This window comes from Pogona vitticeps, chromosome 2 (genome assembly GCF_051106095.1).
Source record: "Pogona vitticeps strain Pit_001003342236 chromosome 2, PviZW2.1, whole genome shotgun sequence".
Taxonomy (NCBI): Eukaryota; Metazoa; Chordata; class Lepidosauria; order Squamata; family Agamidae; genus Pogona; species Pogona vitticeps.
This window is the reverse complement of record NC_135784.1, coordinates 150,722,735-150,742,597: the sequence shown is the minus strand read 5'-3', so window position 1 is coordinate 150,742,597 and position 19,863 is coordinate 150,722,735. Positions and strand designations below refer to the sequence as shown.

Genomic DNA, 19,863 nt, shown 5'->3' with positions numbered 1-19,863 from the left:
GGTGTAAGCAACAACTGAACAGAGAAAGTGTGGGAACAGCTGGTCTCAGTAGCCCACCCCTTTTCACATGGACTAGCACATTATATGTTAAAAATCACTCTGGAAGCATTTAAAATGGAAAATAAAGCTATATTTACTTACAGTTGCTATCTATAGTTACAGTCAGTAGAAAAACGGAGTTTCCACATATGTGAGAGACCATGCTTCATGCATACTTGGAGTTCAGGAACAGAGAAAGAGACTTAAATGAAGTGAAGCAAACAAACAGAGAGGGGAGGGGTTACCAGAGGTGGGGAAAAGAACTTTACCAATAGGGAAAGTTAGCATGGGAGACTGTTATTACTTCAACACTTTTCTGTAACGCCTTTCCCATGGTTTCACTTTCCCTCCCTGTCTTCTACACTGGTGTTTCTCATACACTTCAGGAAACATGAATTTATCATGGGCCTCTTTAGTGTGAGAAGTCCAGGAGTAGTGGCTAAGCTTTACTGAAAGGGGGTCTGTTTGCCATATCTGCCCTGCCTTGCCTTGCACTGTATAGCCATAATTTTGATATTTCAAAATCTGCTTTTGAGGCCTGGCTGTTTCCCCTTGCCAGCTGTGTGCTTTAACACCAAAAATTCCCCCTGAAACCACATATAAGTCTCTGTGGAAAGGGTTGCTGAGCACAAGGCTTTGAAAGCTACCATTCTGTGCAACCACCTCTTCTCCGACATGCATTGCCTTTATCCAGGTACGGGTATTCATTCTTTACCTTCACTTACATGTATATGCTGGGTAAAATGTGCAAGTCTTTCAGGCACCACATGATTCTTTGTTGATAAAGCTCTGCCCTGGAAATTTCAGTAAGTGGTATCTTTGCAAACAAAGCGCCAGTTCTTCCCTGGATTAAAGCACCATATATAGGAAGGGACAGCATCATGCGCTTAGTGGCAAAATGGATCTAACAGCACTTCACCCCTTCTAAATGCTCTGCCAACTCTGTTCTGAAGGGCTGGGTGAGGCCCCCTTCCCGCCTACTACTCCAGCTAGCAATTTCTGGAAGTCTCAGGCTATGAGACTTTCCTGACTAGAGTGGCTCACCCCCTCTGGAGTCCAGATCTTTCCAAGGCTCGCCACGGACCAAGGTTGCCAGTCCTGCTGGCACTTTGCCTGCACACCTTATCTCCAGGTTCTGCATCTCTGTCCACGAAGCAGCCACCCTCCGGCTCCCTCCGCCATTACCCTCAGGGCCAGGAATGTGCTGAGCTAGCACCACTGCCCAGACGGCAAATCCTTGTTTGTTCTGGTTGTGGCTTTTTCAAAAAGGCGGAAATCCCCCAGGCACTCGGTTGGAGCCACGGACAGCGATGAGGGCATCTCCTCTGAGCAAAAGGGGATTGTGGCGGCAACAAGGCAGCGGTTCAGGAATGGGGCACCCCACCGAACGAGCCAGAGGGCAACCGAGTGAGCGGCGGGCGAGTGGCACAATGAGGAGGTGGTGGCGCTTGGAGCTGCTAGCAGCGTCTTGGGGTAATGCTCGACTCGGGGCTTACAGGTGGTTTTCTTGGGCATGAGAAGGGAAGGGCTGGGGTCAAGTTGTGGGTGACAATTTTAATTTCTGCCTGTGAGGAAGAAAGTGGTTCTTAAAGGGGTTGTCGTGGGTAATGTGTGAGCAGGGCCAACCTTACCAATGGGCAGAATGAAGCAGCTGCCTTGGGCAACCTACATGGAGTGTCATACAAGGGTTGCAAATGGTTAGTTAGTTTACATCATTCTTACATCTTTACCGCCAGTCATGGGGAAGAGAGGTGCTCAAGGGATTAGCTCGTTTATGTCCAAGAATAATTTGTCTGCCTGTGGCTAGGTTGTACCTTGGCTTAAGTGAGGCTGCCTTGCCTCAAGCTGGCTCTGGCTTTGCAGTGCTCTACTTTGTGTGCCAATAAGCGCCTTCTGCTGAGTGTACGAGAATCCCCGTGGCCTGAAATGGCTGGCAACAACTTGAGCAGTCAGTTCCCCTCTTTGTGTAAGGGCACCCTCTTCGTTTTAACACTTGGTGAAGCAAGCCCATTCAGAGCCATAATAAGCAGTGGGGGCAAGATCTGCTACATCCATAACATTGTGTGCCCTCTGTAAAATGCCAGAGAAATGCAGGCTTAAATCCAATTCCTAGCTCCGATTGGAGTAAACCCATTGGATCAGTTGCCAAATGGTGCATCAACATTTATGTACATACATTTTTTTCCCAATAGATTTACTTTAACTGGAAGTACCAACTGGATTCAAGCGACATGTTTTATAGGGTACAAAAACATTTGAGGCAAAGTTTACGGTTTGGAGAAGAATATGAGCTAGTAGTACAAGGTAGGATAGGAGGCAGTTAAATAACTAGAGTTTTGAAGGAAGAATAGTGGTAATGATGTTTCAAAAGGTCGTAAGCATGGCTGGCTACAAGGATTAGACCAGAGGTACATAACTTGTGGTCCTCAAAATCTTATTGGACTGCAAGCTCCATCATCCCTAACTCACATACCTAATGGTAAAGGATGATGGAAGACCACACATTCTTTGTCCCTGGATCAGAGAGCTATTTAGAAGGGCGGGGGTGTTGCTACAGTAATTCTAGCTCAATGGGCCTGGGATATAGTGTTCCATAATGGAATGTGGAAGCTGCTCACCTAAAAGCTTTGTTGCTACCATACAGCCAATTCTGTGAGGGTGACCCTCCTACACCATAGAGGTGCATTGGTATCCCATCTCTCTGATTCTGACCATAATGCTGTGTAGCTGCCACCAAGTCCTGCTGCCCCGTCCCTCCACTCACCTCCTCCTCTTGTTGACACAGCACATTCCCTGATGGGTAGGAGTGGGACAAGCAGGCCATGGTTAAGGCTGTGCCCATCATCTGAGGTTCCTTGGGCTTTATATGCCACGTGTCCGAGGCTGCCTGAGGGCAGAACTGAGATGATATGTGAAGCAAGTAGATAGATGTCGGACTCTGTTGACTGCCAGTCCTGTTCTGTGTCAGGGAACACAGGAGACCTGGGACATCGGTGACCATGGAAAGAAAGAGCAGATCTGTCAACAGATTTGGAACTGATGAAATTGAGTGTTCAGGATTGTGATACTGGGTGTGACAAGGCTGGACTTCAACATCATAGACGCAAAGACCTGGTGCAGTTTAATAGGTATGCTTACAGGATTTCTGTGGTGCTGGTTCTGTTTTCTATACAAAGAAATGAATGTTGCTTGTGGCAAAATCTTCGTTTCAATCACCTAGGCCAGTGCAGCGAAGGTCCTTCGCTACATTTGGTCTGCCAGCTGTCCACTCTTTAAAGAGCCAGCTATTGCCACAAACTCCCTGTCAAACACTTGCTTTTTGCAGATGCTGGGGGGTGGTAAAAGGGTGGGTAAATCTAAATCCAGACATACACTTTTCTTCAGAAGATGGGGGTCAGTGTGATCAGATTGTTGGTGCCTAGAAGGAGCTTCAACTCCCAGAAGCCCCAGCCAGCAGAGTGAAAAGTATGGGATCCTGGAAGCTGCAGTCAAAAAAAGAGCTATTCCAAATTCTTCATCTAGTCCAAATCATCTGGTGAGTCCTACCCCTGGTTTCCTATGAAATATACATCTTCTCATGTGGCCCCTATTTGGCTAATAGGCTGGTGTTTCTGAACTGGCTCTTTTACATAAAATGTTTTGATTTCTGTAAACTGTGTCTGGAGTATAGACTTACGACAGGTGTAAAAACTTCCTAGCTCTACTGTAGGGAAATGTAGACATGATTCTTGGATGGAGGATGCTGCTAGTCCTCATGCAAACAGCTGGAGGAGCTCATCTCTTTGGTTTGTTTGCTTTCACCCTTGTAAATTTCTTTTCCCACCACTGTCACTGTGCAAAGCCTCATGTGTTTATTCTTCTCTTCTTCATCTTACTTCCATATTTTGAGAGTCCGCTGCCCAGAGGCTTTCAGATTGGGCTGTGAGCACCAATATTTTTCACAGTGGAATAGCGGGACCAATACTGGTATATAGACACTATTTGCTCACCCACAGGAGTCTTAGTCTAGGGCTCCTCCAGATGGGGCATTTGTTCTGATAATTACTGTTTTTTTTTCCTGCTTTCTCGTCATCAGTAATTTCAATGGCTTGCATCCTGATGTGTGATGGTTGGCATTAATTGTTCCCCTTGTTCCTTTATCCCTGTGTAATCATTATATGACACCTCTCTGTGCTGCCACTGCCTCTGAGATGCACTATATCCTCCTTTTTTGTTTTTGTTTTTATTTTGGAAGAGCCATTTTGGAAGAGCCATAATGAAACATTAATGCCAACCATCACCATAGCCTATAAGTGCTGGGAGATAGGTGGGATATAAATCGAATAAACAAACAAACAAACAAAGAAACAACAACAAAAACAGTGGACAGATTTTGAGAAGGGAGAAAATGTCAGGGAAACTGGCCGAAACTCTCCACCTAATTCCTGTTAATACTGGTGTAAGGCAGTGGTTCTTAACCTTTTTGAAAGAAACTACCCCCTTAAGCCATTGAGGAAGTTATCATCGCCCCCCTCCCCGCGGTGATTTATTTATTTATTTATTTATTTATTTATTTATTTATTTATTTATTTATTTATTTATTTATTTATTTATTTATTTATTTATTTATTTAAGACACTTAAATCCAATGACCCCTGAAAACAAAATTAAATTCCAAGAAAATGAAATGCCCCCCAAAAAGTAACATTTAATAATTTAGTTGCAAGTGAATTTTAAGACGCAAAAAGAAATATAAAAAGGGCATAAAAACAAATGCAGGAACTAAAAATTTCAAGACAAAAAGTCTGAAACTAAATTAAAATGGGAGGAAAATATATATTCATGCACACTGTAAAAAGGCTACAGCCATCTGCACAGGTTTGGCTTGCTCCAGCGCCTCCCTACCGCCCCCTTCTGCTCCAGCGCCCCCACGCCGCCCCTTTTCGTTCTACTGCCCCCCTGAAAAATGAAATTGCCCCCTGGGGGGCATTATCGCCCACGTTAAGAACCACTGGTGTAAGGTACAGTCTGGATGAAGGGAGGAAACCTGGAAACTTCGGGAGTCAATCAGGTAAGTGTCACAGAACAAATGTTTCATCTGAATGAGCCCTTCGGTGTCAGAAAGAGCTGTACTTAATGTGAACCAGAACACTGAAGGGGGTTTAATCCTTGGGTAAGCCATTGGTGAAATAACAAAGTGGTGTGCCTTTCAGAATTGTTGTGGGAGTGATTTCAGTGGAATTCTGAAAGCCCTGTGTATACAAAAGTGAGGTTATGTGCCATTAAGCCACTTCAGACTGTTGGTGACCCTGCAAATTAATGACCTATGAAAGGTCCCATCATCAACAGATCATGTGAACTTGTGGTTTCCTATATTGAGTCGATCCATTTTATGTTCGGTCTTTCTCTTTTCAGACTGACTTTTATTTTTCCTAACATTGTTGCTATTTCTGGGGAATCCTGTTTTCTCATGATACGACCAAAGTACAATTTCACCTGTTTAGTCATCTTATAATATACATCCGCTTATTAATAACCTAGAGCGCTTCTGCTTTTGATTTTTATGTGCTGGCCTTCCGCAACCCAGGCCAGGGCTGTATCAGGAGGAATGGGGTAGGAACAAAAGGTTGCAAAATCTCATCTCTCTTGTTTCCCACCCTCCCCCAAATAATAAATCAGGGTTGTGTCACAGGCAACTCTGCGAACCACCCCCATTGTTGCCATCGGTTGCCAATGCAGTTGCCATGCTTGCATTCAGTTGCTAGGTTTCACTTAGAGTTAGCGTGGGAGTTGTACTGAACTCTCTCATTTACTGAGAAACTTGGTTGGGGGGGTGACGCAAAGAGAGGAGGGTGAGCTTGCATTTATCTGGTGCGTTTTCTGGAGAATAAGCTTCAGCATAATAGATGGAGGAAGTGGAAGAGATCCGTGGTCTCCAACATGAAGATGGGGCTGGGCGTCGGAGGAATGGAGGCTGTGGAATTCCTCCAGTCCCATTAAGAACATGTCTGAGCTGCTTCGTGGTCCTCCTCCAGCCCTTTCAGCTCACTTCACAACCCACTCTAGGTTTCCAGCTTCTCTCTCAAGACTGTTGGGTCTCCTCAACCAACGTGGTCTGAGCAGGTGCATGTATCAATATTTCTCCCTCAATGCCACTATCAAAAGTATTGAAGCCCACAACTGGCTTTGAAAACCCTGAGGAACTATACTCTTAAGGCCTCCCTCCTCCTCCTCCTCCTTGCTATTGTTGCCTGTTCACTTTCCCACTTTGAGTTCACTTTCCTCCTTTGAGTTCACTTTCCGCCTTTGAGTTCACTCTCCACTGCTTCTCAGGGGGAGGGGGAGGGTGCAAGGAAGTCAAAAGTGGGTTATATGGAAATCACTGATCCTTCTCCTTGCTCTTGTCATTGGTTGACAGAGTTCAGAGAGGTTCATGGCCAGGAAAAGACACAGCAGAGCAAGACAGCTGTAGGGACTGGGGGTTGGCTTCCTGTTGTGATAGCGGGTACTGGCAGATGACTCACTCATGATGTTGGCCCTTCTAGTGCCTTGCTGTCCTCTGAACTGAAAACCTTCAAAGCTTGGAAAAGTTACTTTCAGGGGCTACAACTCCTATAGCCTTCCAGCTATTGTGAATATTGACCCAAATATCTTAGTGTTTTGGGGAGCTGTAGTCCAAAAATAAGTTTTCCAAGCTCTTTTAATCCTATCCTCCTTAGATATTGGGTTTTTCAGTCTTCTGCAAAAAAATTGGCTTTTGAACCTCACTAATCAGAGGTAGATCAATATATTTTGATACTTTGTGCAGAAGCCCCAAAGGCTGATTAGAAATATAAGGATGAGCTAAATCCTCAACTATTTGCTGTGTTCAATAGTTATTAAAATTCTTTTTAAAGTTTGTGTTACTAGAATGGGTGTACCTCCTTCTCCTGCTACACCGGATCAATAACTAAGAAGGAACATAGGAAGCTGCCAGTGCCTTAAACCAGGCCAAAGTGCTCTTTCACGTAGTTCTGCTTTGCCTACATTTACTGGCACCAGGGTATAGCATGCTGCTTATATACTGCTCCATGGTCCTTAAAGCTCTTTTGGGAGGTGATTTTTAATTTAATTATGCAGGCCACACATTTCAACCTCTCCCTTGGTGAGCTGGGTATTCAGTTTACTGACCCTGGAAGGATGGAAGGCTGAGTCAACCTTGAGCCAGCTACCTGAGCCTCAGGTCATGAGCAGAGTCTTCACTGCAGTACTGCAGTTTAACCACTGTGCCATGAGGCTCTTTGTTTCAGTCAAGAGCATTTTCCCAGCTCTACCTGGACATGCCAGGTATCTAACCTGCATCCTTTTGCATGCAAATCTTACAATTATTAACTAAACGATAGCCTTTCCCAAAGAGCTGACAAGACATGCTGCAGCTCATGGTTAGTGGCAGTTGAATTTTGCACAATACTTTATACAGACGTAGGGCTCATGACTCAGTACAACAAACTCCTGGGAGAACGCTGAGTATGGTGAGTGGCACACAGACTTGTATCTCTGTGACACCTAGCAGTACGGCTAGGCCTGAGAGCAAAGGAACCTCCCCTTATCTAATTATCGCCCAATTTTGTACATTTATTTTATCTGAGATACTGCCTTTATAAAGATGTATTACAAGGCAGGTTACAGGGGGCGCAGAGGGGAAAAACAACAGAACAATTCAATAAAACAAATGACAATAAAATCTTTGTTAAAACAGCAAATTGAAAAATGGCATGTCCAGTGTCTAATAATCAACTTCTGAAGCTACCACGACTTGCTAAAATGGCTAAGAGAACAGCACAACACCTACAAAACTATAAAATGGAAGCAAGAAACATTTAAGAGTTAAAACACTTGGTGTTCTCTTTCCCATAATTTGTCACGGGAAGGAAAGTGGCTTCATGGGAAAAATACGAAGGAGGCAGAGTCAGGGTTAAGATGGGTTCTGTCCTGTGCGCGAGGTGGTGAGTGAAAGCCACACATGCATGTTCCGTGTGTACAACACTGAGACCAGGCAGCATTTCTCTGTGTGCACGCGCATGCACATGCACACCACACACACGCATATGTTTCTGTGTCTGCTTGGGTGCTGTGTCGTGTCTTGTGTAGCTATTGCTGCGTGACTGTTCTTGCAGAAGCTGGTGGCGGCAAGGATACTATGCACGGGGGGTGGGCTCTGTATATAGAACAGAGTGCTGTCCTCAAACAGCCTGTTCCACTGAATGACCCTCACCCTCAGTTGTGCTGCTGGGAATTCTCTCCCTCTTCCTCACTACCTGCACAAAGAACCAGGCTGTCTTCTGCTGCATGTGGTGTGTGGGTGTAACACACTCCCAGGCTGTCTCTCTCTCTCCCCCCCCCACCCCGATCTAATGCAGTGGGCTCTGGCGGCTGCTAGATGTCCCGGCAACCAAGACAATGTTTGAATGTTTGAGTCCAGGAGATTCTAGGCAGCTTCGTGTCTGCAAGAAAACGAACCTACCCCTTGTTGAATTTAACACCGTCTCTTGTTCCAGCCGAAGCACCATGGAAGCAGGGCTGTGGACTGGACAAGGCTACAGTGCCCCCTGGATGTACCACGGTGCGGCTGGGCATTACACGTGAGTCCTGCACAAATTTGAAGGGATGACGAACAGCTGGGAGGGGGAGTAGTTCTGGGCAAAAACTACACTCCTGGCACTGTCAAACCAGCAGGGTGGGTTGGGGAGGGGAGGGGAGTGGGATCCTGAAGCTTTTTGGTGCTGTGTTGAGTGAAAGGTCAGGTCTAGGCTTGGGGAGGAAGGTCTCTGATTTAGAATGTGGATGCATTGTTGTAAATAGAGTATGGCCCTAGGACCCAAAAATCATTACATGCAGTTCAGTAACATTTCTTCAGATGCTTTATCTAAGGGCTAGAAAAAGAAAAAGAGATTTTTAAAATCTGTGGATACATTATCTCAGTCATACGTAGAACAACCATGAAAGGCTTGCGAGTGTAGTAATAGCCCCACTATACAGACAGAGTTTGAGTCTGAATTTGCTCACATCTGAGGATACCTGAACAAGGGTCTTGGTGATTCACTCAAGGCACATGCTCTGAACTGCTATACTGTACATATGACAGCTGTTTGGGGGGTAGCTGCATCTCCCTAGCAAATTTGGCTTGGACTAGCCTTTGGGTTTCTCAGAGGATAAACACGAAGGCTGAAAGGTATTTGGGAGTCCTATGTGCAAACCTAGAAATCCTAAAACTCACAGGAGTGGTGAATGAATTTACACAGTGCACAAAACATTATTCTGCACATGGCCAGATGCATTCTTCTTTACTACCTCATAAAAACTGAGGATAAGCCCATGCTTTGGGCTCAGGGACTATTACGTGGAGGTTCAAAAGTTGTTCAGTTAGGTGACTTGGAAGACATGTTGTTAGTGTTACCGCATGCCCGCTGAATCCATGCATTCAGGTTTTAACTGAATGATTTTGTACCGTGAAGCAGTTCTGCAAAGTAGTGAATCAGCCAGAGGGATTTTCCCTACCAGTCCCTAACTGGGTCTATGCCGTTTAAATTTGAATCACAGTATATTCATGGGAGTTAAAACTGGCTGGATAATTGTAGATACGTTAAGTATCTGGATGCAGAGCCAGAGGTTGGGAGTTCAATTCCCCCACTGTGCATCCCAGAAAAACTGTGTGGCCTTAGACAAGCTGCACAGTCCCGGGAAAACCCTTCTTCTGGGGGTGCCCTGAAAAGGGTCTCCATGTGTCAGACTTGATTTGATGGTACATAAATAATAATAAGGGGAGTTAAAACAGGGCCCATGTCAGACTGTAACAGGGATGGTGCCTCTTAATATCCTGCTACCCATGCCCCTCCTGAAGAGAGAAAGAGAAAGAGAGAACCATTTATGAACCTGCCTTAATTCAGTAACAAAATTTATCTATACATTCCACCTGCTTCAACAAGTCTGATTCTTTAGCTGACTCCTCTCAAATTCTGTTCTCCCCTCCTCCCAAAAAACAACTCTTTTAATCCTTTTAAATATTTTCAAAACTTGTGCAAAGGTTTTTGCATGCTCCATTTTCAAGGCCTCTCCCCAGCGCATGACATGCATCACAAGTTCCCCAATTCCATTTCCCCCCTCAATGGCACACAGGGTGGACAATGGCAGACGAGGATCCCAAACTCCCAGGATGCTAGAGGAGGTTTCAGGGAGTTGTTATGCTGCTACGAGTGTCCACACAAAGAGACAAATCCTGGAGCAAGTGGCACTGGAGGAGAAGGAGGCGGCGGAGGAGGCGGAGGAGAGTAGTTTTATTTTATTTTATTTTTTTATTTTTTTATTTTTATTTATTTATTTATTTATTTATTTATTTATTTATTTATTTATTTATTTATTTATTTATTTATTTATTTATTTATTTGATTTTTACCCCACCCCTCTAGACAGCGTCTACTCGGGGCGGCTTACATAGGCTAAAACAAATTAAAAGAACATATAAATAACATATATAATACAATAATTATAAGCAATATTATTCAAGATGGCTAAAACTCAAATAACAGAAGAAAAGGAAAGAAAAAATAACTTAGTTGACTGGGGGGAAGGCCTGTTTGAATAACCAGGTTTTTAGTTGGCTTTTAAAAGCACCCAGTGAGGGTGCCAGCCGAATTTCAGTGGGGAGTGTGTTCCACAGCCGAGGGGCGACCGCCAAGAAGGCCCGGTTTCTTGTTTTCTCCTTCCGGGCCTCCCTCGGCGTCAAACCCCTCAGCTGACCCCGCTGGCTATATCGGGTGATTCGGGTAGATCTGGGCCAGAGGAGGCGATCTGCCAAATATTGAGGTCCCAAACCGTTAAGGGCTTTATATGTGATCATTAGCACTTTGAAGTCAATGCGGAAACGAATAGGTAACCAGTGCAGTGCAACCAGAGTGGGAGAGATATGCTGAAATTTTCTCACCCCACTAATAAGCCTGGCTGCTGCATTCTGGACCGTCTGAAGTTTCCGCATGAGCCTCAAAGGCAGCCCCACGTAGAGTGCATTACAATGGTCTAATCTCGAGATTACGAGCGCATGGACTAGAGTAATGAGGGCCCCCCGATCAAGATATGGACGCAGCTGGGCAATCCGCCATAGATGAAAATAGGTGGAGCGGACCACGGACGCCACCTGGGTTTCCATGGTAAGCGCCGGGTCCAGATGTATCCCCAAGCTGCGGACCTCGCTCTTTGCGGCAAGGGTCGTCCCTCCAAAAGAGAGGGAGTCGCCTATGCCGCTGACGGGAGGGCCACCCACCCTCAAGACGTCTGTCTTGTCCGGGTTCAGCCTCAATCCATTTGACTGCATCCATTCCAGTACAGTCTCCAGGCAGCACTGAAGGGACTGGACGACATCCACTGAAGTTGGAGTAAAGGAGATGTAGAGCTGTGTGTCATCAGCGTACTGGTGACACGATGCCCCACACCCCCTGATGACCCCACCCAGCGGCCTCATGTAGATGTTAAACAGCATTGGGGAGATGATCGACCCCTGTGGAACCCCACAATTGAGACTCCACGGGGCCGAGACATTCTCCCCAAGCTGTACTCTCTGAGGGCGGTCCTCCAAGAAGGAGCGGAGCCAGGCAAGTGCAAGGCCGCCAACTCCCACCTCGGAGAGCCTCCTCAGGAGGATACCGTGGTCGACGGTATCAAAGGCGGCTGAGATGTCGAGGAGGACCAACAAGGACACATTGCCCCCATCAGCCTCCCTCAACAGGTCATCCATCAGTGCAACCAGTGCCGTCTCTGTACCATAGCGCGGCCTGAAGCCCAACTGAAATGGGTCCAGGGCATTGGTTCCATCTAAGAGCGCCTGAAGCTGATCTGCCACCACTCTCTCAACCACTTTTAGTGGATGAGATGTTGCTTAAGATCTGAACACCCATTGCTTGCACTCCTGGTTGTCACCACAGCATTTTTAAATCATTCTAGGTTCTATATAGCTTCTGTGGTTTGCCCAGATTCTGAGTTCATTCACTGAAACCTGCCTTGAGACTATTTGTCTGCCGTCAGTTGACTCAGAAGCAGTTCTTGCCAGCCTAGAATATCACAAGGAGGCACAATCAGCTCTTGACCCAGAAATCTCAGAAAATGGGATGCTCCTGAGCTGGTGATCCTAAAACACATGTTAAAGACACACACAAACCCCCTCCAAAACACTCTGTTGTAAAAAAAAGGAGAGATATGCACTGGTGCGGCAACTGATATATCAAATGTTGATGATGAAAGCCAGGAAGGTGCTGGTTCATATTTTACCAGTCTGATTCAGTAAATGACTTACGGCACTACTGCAGCCTTCTCCAAACCTCCAGGTATGTTGTTGTTATTATTATTATTATTATTATTATTATTATTATTATTATTATTATTATTATTATTATTATTATTATTATTATTATTATTATTATTATTATTATTATTATTAATTTATTTATTTATTTATTTATTTATTTATTTATTTATTTATTTATTTATTTATTTATTTATTTATTTATTTATTTATTTATTTATTTAATTTATATCCCGCCTATCTAGTCATGGTGGACTACTCTAGGCAACATATTCCAATATGGACAACACCAGCATTTCCACTCTGCTTGGCCTGCTACTGCCTCACTCCCATCTCATCCCTTGCTATCACAGGAACACACTGAATAATAATAAATACAGTGTATAGAGTAGTTGCAAAAATTACAGGGAGACAGAGGTACGAAGTGCTTTGAAGAGTAACAAGCGGCACATACACTTGCCAAGCGCATGAACAGAAGCTGAGTGGGCTGAACTCTCCTTCAGGACTGATTATGAAATAGTATCCTCCACCATACCTAAGCCAATTTAGGAAGCCCCAAGGAGTGTGTGGTGTATACAGCTCTGTCTTCTAAGAGAGGGGAACAGAGAAAAGAGTCTATTGATATCATGAAGTCTTCTTGAAACTTCATGAGGAACAGCCAGGAGGCTGTCATTGACACTTCCCAGCATTTGCAGTCTGAGGGAGATGGTTCACTTTGCCTAATGGTAGTGCAGGCTCTGGATTCTGCCCAGCATGTGGCTACTGCCCCTTCCATTAACATCATTAAGGGGAAAGTAAGTTGAATGGTACAGTTAGCTAATTCTGGTCTCTGAAATCTAGTACAGTATTTGAGAAATTTAGGTTCTTACTATGCTGACGGACAGAAAAGTACTGATCCGTTGTCGGTCAGACAGGATGGAGACTATACAGTTTAGATTATATATTTCTCACCATTTCATACTCTTCCTGCTGTGCTCCCCTTGACAAGCCTTAGAGCAACAACAATGCTGGTTAACATCTAGAGACAGATCTCCTGTCCCCACTGTGTGCCACTTAAGCAATGCTCAGGTCATTTCAGTGCACTTTGAATGAAAGCAAGGTGGGGTATTAATGGCTTTGGAGAGAGTGAAGATTTATCTACTAGAAAGCCTTAATGCTGCCACATAAAAAGAGGTATGGAATACAGGGGAGAAACTGTGGAACTTGAATATGGTTCTTTTAAAAGGCAGCTGGGGAAGTGCATCCAGTATACATAATTATTTTGCAGGAAGGAGATAGAGGAAGAACCTGTGGAAGAACCTGAGGAAGAGACATAGTTTATGGCCTAATGGGGCACACAATTCAGCATTGCACCACTGATTGTTTAATAAATAAACAGCTACTACAGGCACACACACCCTCAGCCCAAGCTGGATCAGGACCATGATATGCAGAGTGTATGTGTGTGGTCCCTGACATAGTCCTCATCGGAAGATGACTACCTGCCTACCGGCTGGCACGAGTAGAAACCTTCCACCTTTTAAAATGTTTCAGTAACAATTATAAATTGAAAGCTAAAGGGGTGAATACATAGACAAATAGCTAAAAGAAGAAGAAGAAAAAGAAAGATGAGCTTTTATTGGAATATGAATAGATTATATGTCTATATACTTAATATGAAAAGATTGAATGATTATATATCTGATGTTCTCTTACACTCAAAACCCTTTTTCCACCCTTTCCTTTGCCCCTTACCTTCTGTATCCCTTCCCCATTTCCTAATAGTTTTGAAAATAAATAAATTATTTTAAAAAAATGTTTCAGTAACAAGATGGTCAGGAACATGGATGACTGACCTGATTTCCCACAGTCCCAGGCTATCTTGGGTATATCATCATCATCATCATCATCATCATCATCATCATCATCATCATCATCATCATCATCTTGACTTGTATACCACCCCCATAGTGCTCTGAGCAGTTTACAAAATAGCTATGCAAGCAACATTCTTGCCCCCCCCCCCAGTCAGTCAGCTGGGTACTCATTTTACAGACCTCAGAAGAATGGAAGACTGAGTCATTCACAAGCTGGCTACCTGAACCCATCAGAATTGAACTCAGATTGTGAACAGAGGCTTGAAAGTGCAGTTTAACCATTGCACCACAGGGCTCAAATAGTTTTGTTTTGTCAGTATTTTATTTATTTATTTATTTATTTATTTATTTATTTATTTATTTATTTATTTATTTATTTATTTATTTATTTAACATATATGCCATACACTTTACCCAAAGGCCTCTGGGCAGCTTACAACAATTAAAATGCAATAAAAAGATAAAACAATTAAAATACAATTCAAATCGTATGCAACACCAAACCGCATCCAAACACTGCCTTCAGTGGCAGAGCACATACTTTGGAAGCAGAAGTTCCCGAGTTCAACCCTTGTGTCTCCAGGAAGATAGTAGGAGTTTAAAAGAGAGAGAGAGAGAGAGAGAGAGAGAGAGAAATCTTGTCTGAAATCCTTAGAAGTCACTGCCCATCAGTGCCAGCGATACTGATCTAGGTGGACATGGAAAATGACAGCTTCCTCATTGGTTGTTGTGGGTTTTTCGGGCTTCTTGGCCGTGTTCTGAAGGTGGTTCTTCCTAACATTTCGCCAGTCTCTGTGGCCGGCATCTTCAGAGGACAGCAAGCTTCCTCATTTCCTGAACTTTCTTGTTCAGTCTCACTCACATTGAACGGCGTTGAGGCTGAGCTAAAAATGAAACAAAAAAATAATAGCAGGGTCTGGCCACTTTAAAATGGACTAACGTTGGTGCCAATGCTTAGTAGCTGTTTGGTGTCCCATAGGGCTAACCCTATCATTAGCTAGAGTCAGGCAAGTTCCTCAGATGGTAGGTGCTGCGGTGCCAGACGGATGGTCACCCAATCTTTCTTCCTGAGTCCCTTGCTCATTCCCATCTCCTGCACCTCTGAAGGGCAACCAAGGACATGGATCCATAATTCTCTGTGTTGAAATAAGACTCTAGTGCACTTCCGTAAATGGAATTGGGTGAGGCTGAGGAGGGAACCGTCTTGTCCTCAGACAGCAAAATGTCTTGGATTGATCCTGACATCCCAACATCAGGGTTGTCTGATTTGAGTTCAGGTCTGTTGTCTTTCCTTACATTTTTCACTCTCCTCTTCTCTCTCTGTTTTTCTAGGCTCCTGGAAAAACAACTGGACTCCGATGTTTCTCCCTGCCGGTATCGCCCTGCTTCCCGGGTACTGCAGGACTCCACCAACTGGCTTGATGCCCAGCAACTTCCACCTCACTGGAGCTTGCTGAAGCAGGAGGACCACTGGTTTTCTGGGAAGGAGTTGAGCGGGGAGGTGCCTTCCCCCAAAGCCCAAAGGCAGCTGCAGCAGCACAGCCCTACTTATAGAGGGTTTCCTTGCTGGAGGGACAGGAGTTGGGGAGGCAGGCCGGCCTCAAAGGATCATTCTGCTGCAAATAGCAAGTGGTACCCAGGAGTGCCTCTTGCCCACAGCAAGAGTGATCTCCCTGCCCGGGCCCCTCCTAGCTATGAAGCCCATATGTTGCTGCGCCTCCGGGTGGGGCAGGGCCCCCGCAAGGAAAACTGGCCACATCCCCCACCCTATGTTGCTCCTCCATCTTATGAGGCACCCCACCTCACAGTACGTCCCCCACAGCAGCAACAGCTGCCGCCACCGCAGCGCTATGCACACAAGGATGCCTCTTCTGCCGGGAAGCAAGTCCTCAGAGAGGCCCCCCGGAAAGCCCAGGCCAGAGCGGTGGGGGTCCGTGGGCCTCTGATGCATGGTCCTGGGGGGAAAGCAAGGCAAAGCCCGGCTGAAATTCCAGGTAGCTGGAGCTACCTATCGGGAGCTGGCACCTGGAGTGGCCCAAAGATGCACCCAGCAAGAGCAGGCCAGGGGGAGTCCTCTGATGGCTTGTTGGCGAGCTGGGATATGAGCCCCCAACACCGAAGCCACACCCTCCCTCGGAGAAGTAAGCCGACCAAGGGGGTGCCAGTGCCCCATCCCCCTGAGCACATACTCCCTGCTGGTTGGGGTTTTAGCCATACAGCTGCTGGGCCCCAGGCTGTGGCAGGAAAGGGTAGCAGAGTAGGTGGTAAGCAGAGAAAAGATCTCTTACCTCAGTGGAAGGAACCAGGACCGGGCAAGGAGTCTGCAGGAAGCCAGGGAGCTTTGTGGAAGCTGACGCCACGGAAGCGTGGGGGTCTCTTTGTCATTGATGCCACGTGTGTGGTGATCCAAGCCCACTACATCCCACCTCCACGGATGGAGCATGTCCGCTACTTGGGCCTGGAAGAGAGGCCAGATAAGGTCAAAGTGGCGTCATCCCCCCGTGGATCTCCAGGCCCTGTCTCCATGGAAGAACGGGCGGCTCGCATCCTGGGCCTTTCCATGAGTGAGCTAGGCCTCTCAGAGGCAGGAGCAGGTAAAACCCCAGGGATTCCTGGCCCAAAGGTAGGAGAGAGTCATGTTGCAAGCGCCACTGTATCTCAGGAGGCCTATGGGACAGGGCAGCCTGGAGGGCAGAATTCTGCCCTAGCCAGCCCCAGGAAACCTCTCCTCGCAGCCCCAGCACTCAGCAGCTTCCAGGTTGGGCCTAAAGAACAGGAGGTTCCCAGCCCAGATGACAGAGGAACCACCGTTCCTTGCCAGGAAAATGGTTGTGGCCTTCTGCAAGGTGAAGGGGAGCCCACACTTTCCACAGAAAAAACATCCTATGCCCTGGATCTGAAGGAAGCCATGTTGAGGATCCGCCGCCATACGGCACCAGATTCAGATACAGATGATGATGATGAAGAGGAGGAGCTGGAGAAAGACAGCCGACCACCCGGTGGGCAACCAGTATGGAGAGGGCGCCTGAATGATGGGGCTCTCTCCTATAGCAGCAGCAGCCTAGACAGCAGCAGTTCCAATGCCACCGTGGTGCCCAGGAACGCTACCCCCACCCTGAGGAACGGACCCAAAGCTGGCCCAGCATCGACTGCAAGACAAGGAGGATTGGTTCAAGTAGGACCCTAACCCTGGCTATAGATTAGAAGAGACACAACTAACCAGTATCCGATCCTCACCTAACCTGCCCGCAAGTGCCTGCCATCCCTAGGCCGAGACCTTTGAGAATTAAAAATGAAAAGGCTTAGTCAATGGTCAGGCTGGATGGAGCGTTCTGAGACTGACAGTCTAAAAAATAGCTTTTTAGACTCTGCCTCTGCTTGCTGCCCCATGACCCAATGGCAGGGATCCCAATATGTTTGGGACTGTGGGGTTGTGCAGGAGATATACATAGCTGTAAGACTTCTCACTTCCGTTTGTGTGCTCCTGCGTGTTTTAGCATGGTAGCCAAGAATGAAACCTCCATGTTCAGGAGAAGTAAACCATAAATTATTAAATGCTAGGGACAATCTACATCACCATAATACCTTATAAAATTAAACCTCCTTGACTAGCCTTAGTTGAAGAATTGAGCGCTGCCATGCAAGAGCAGGGCCATTTGGATTACAGTATAATCTTGGGGGGGGGGGGGGAGAAGGTCAGTTTCTGTGTAGCAGAGGTACTTCCGGTAGGCAGTAAACCTGCCAAGCACAATTCTGCTCCTTCATATTCGTATGGTTAATTGTAAGACAATTTACGTGTGCTAAGTGTTCAGGAGTGGTGTTATTGGTACAGACTATAATAATAAAATTATATCATTCAGAGGAATGGGTCAGTACATTTGTCATCTTGTCAAGCTACAAAGTTTGCTTAAATTTGCCTCAGAATAGTTGCTGACGCTCAGGGAGTGGTGCCTGTTTGCCACCTAAAAGAGAATACAAGAAACAGCTGAACACCAAAACTTCAAGCTACAAGTCACAAGAATATATTAGAATCAGTATGAAGACAGTTTCTCTGTACTGTGCTCTACAGACGTCATTCTTAAATAATTGGTAGAATAATCCCAGGCATGTCTACTCAGAAGCAACTCCATCCAGCTCAATGGAACTTCTTCCCAGATGAATGTATATGTGTGTGCATAATTTGAAATTAACAATATCCTGTTTCTTTCTTAAAGTTTCGGTAGCCAGGCTGTTCCACTACAGCAGTGGTTCCCAACCTTGGATAACTGAGGTGTTCTTGGAATGCAACTCCCAGAAACCCCAGCCAGCACAGCGAGGGGTGAAGACTTCTGGGAGCTACAGTCCAAGAACACTTGTGTTACCCAAGGTTGGGAACCACTATACTACAGGGTACCACCTATATTCAAATATGGGATTCTGCCTCTAGGCAGAGTGAGATGTTGCCTCGGGCAGCAGATTTTGGATGTCAAGTAAGGGAATAAATTAGGGATTTTTCTCTTACCTCTGCGTGTTATTACTATTATTGTTTCGGTTTCCTACATTTGAAAAGCCCTAACAGCTTTATCTTGAGTGAAACAATGAGAATATAATAAAATAAACTTGAGAAGTATATTTTTACACTGAAATCCACAGCACGGACAAAATGCATATCCAGAGAGGCCAAAGGAAGGTGTGTGATTACACAACCACAGGATGGCGCTCTGTGTCCATTAGTCTCTTGTTTGTCAACCTGAAGTGTAATACTTGATGGGAACTCCGGTCAAAAAGTCACCCCATGTTCCTTTCCCCAAGTTTCTGCTCCAGCCACTCTGTTCCTCCCTGTTTCACTCTGAGACTTGACTCCCAGTTTCCACCTAAAGGTGCAGAGTGAGTTGTTAGATCCTGATCTTCTTTCAGATTATTTCAGTTGGAAGCAGTCCCTGCAGTAAGATAAGAGATCTTCAGTATTCTCCATGAAAAAAAATATTATGACAATGTTGCTGATAAACATGAGAAATGAAAAAAATGTTTTAATGGACTAAGGATTTTTTGAATGGACTTTAATCTTCAGACAAATTCAGAGAAGAAAAGCTCCATGTCATACAGTGTAAGATGCTTAATATAATACTACAGAATTGTGTAGAACAATGATGTTGCTTAACTGATCAGAAAACCACAACCAGACTTCTCCTATGATGTATATTATCAATGGGTAAGATCAGTGAATCAAGCTGCTGTTACAGGAGCAAGGATTGGGAGAAAAGATTATCACTCAAAGTAAGAGAGACCGTATTGCAAAACAGCAACACAGCAAGTTAATACACGTGGTATTCAGAGGCCGGAATCCTGTTGATTAAGTTACATCAGCATAAAGTGCAGTGCAAGTTGCTGCTTATATCCCTTGTCATTCAGTAACTCACGTGGATGGAATGCAATGAGGGAAAGAAGTAGTGACTTGTTAATTATTGCCAAATTGGCATTGCAGTTTATAGCATGGCCTTTATACTGACACTAACTAGCCAATAGGGTTCTAGTCAGTATGTTGTTCAGTTCTAGCTCAGCTGAGTAGAGATTAAGAACAAAAACTGGTCCAACTTTACTTTTCAGCTATGGTGTGCCCAGATTGGATGGGAGGCATAACACTAAAGGGGGGGGAATCATCTTCTTCACTGTCTGACT

General features: G+C 45.4%; 1 protein-coding gene across 3 annotated transcripts; it reads left to right on the top strand.

The window, feature by feature from the left end:
* Positions 1-1,375: 1,375 nt before the first annotated feature.
* Positions 1,376-18,064, top strand: DDN (dendrin). 3 transcript variants are annotated; one of them, XM_020786305.3, is made up of 3 exons: positions 1,376-1,512; positions 8,556-8,639; positions 15,538-18,064. In XM_020786305.3, the coding sequence occupies exons 2-3, from the start codon at positions 8,566-8,568 to the stop codon at positions 17,390-17,392; spliced, it is 1,929 nt and encodes a 642-aa protein (XP_020641964.3). In that variant the 5' UTR covers positions 1,376-1,512; positions 8,556-8,565; the 3' UTR covers positions 17,393-18,064. The 3 variants fall into 3 exon arrangements, with proteins under 3 accessions (XP_020641964.3, XP_078240497.1, XP_078240496.1); XM_078384371.1 differs by lacking the exon at positions 1,376-1,512 and adding an exon at positions 2,844-3,167; XM_078384370.1 differs by lacking the exon at positions 1,376-1,512 and having other exon boundaries at positions 8,239-8,639.
* The last annotated feature ends 1,799 nt before the right edge of the window (positions 18,065-19,863 follow it).

Coding starts and splice junctions, on each gene's coding strand:
- DDN (XM_078384370.1), top strand. CDS start 8,458: ATGTTTGAATGTTTGAGTCCAGGAGATTCTAGGCAGCTTCGTGTCTGC. Junction 8,640..15,537: donor GGTGCGGCTGGGCATTACAC/GTGAGTCCTGCA, acceptor CTGTTTTTCTAG/GCTCCTGGAAAAACAACTGG.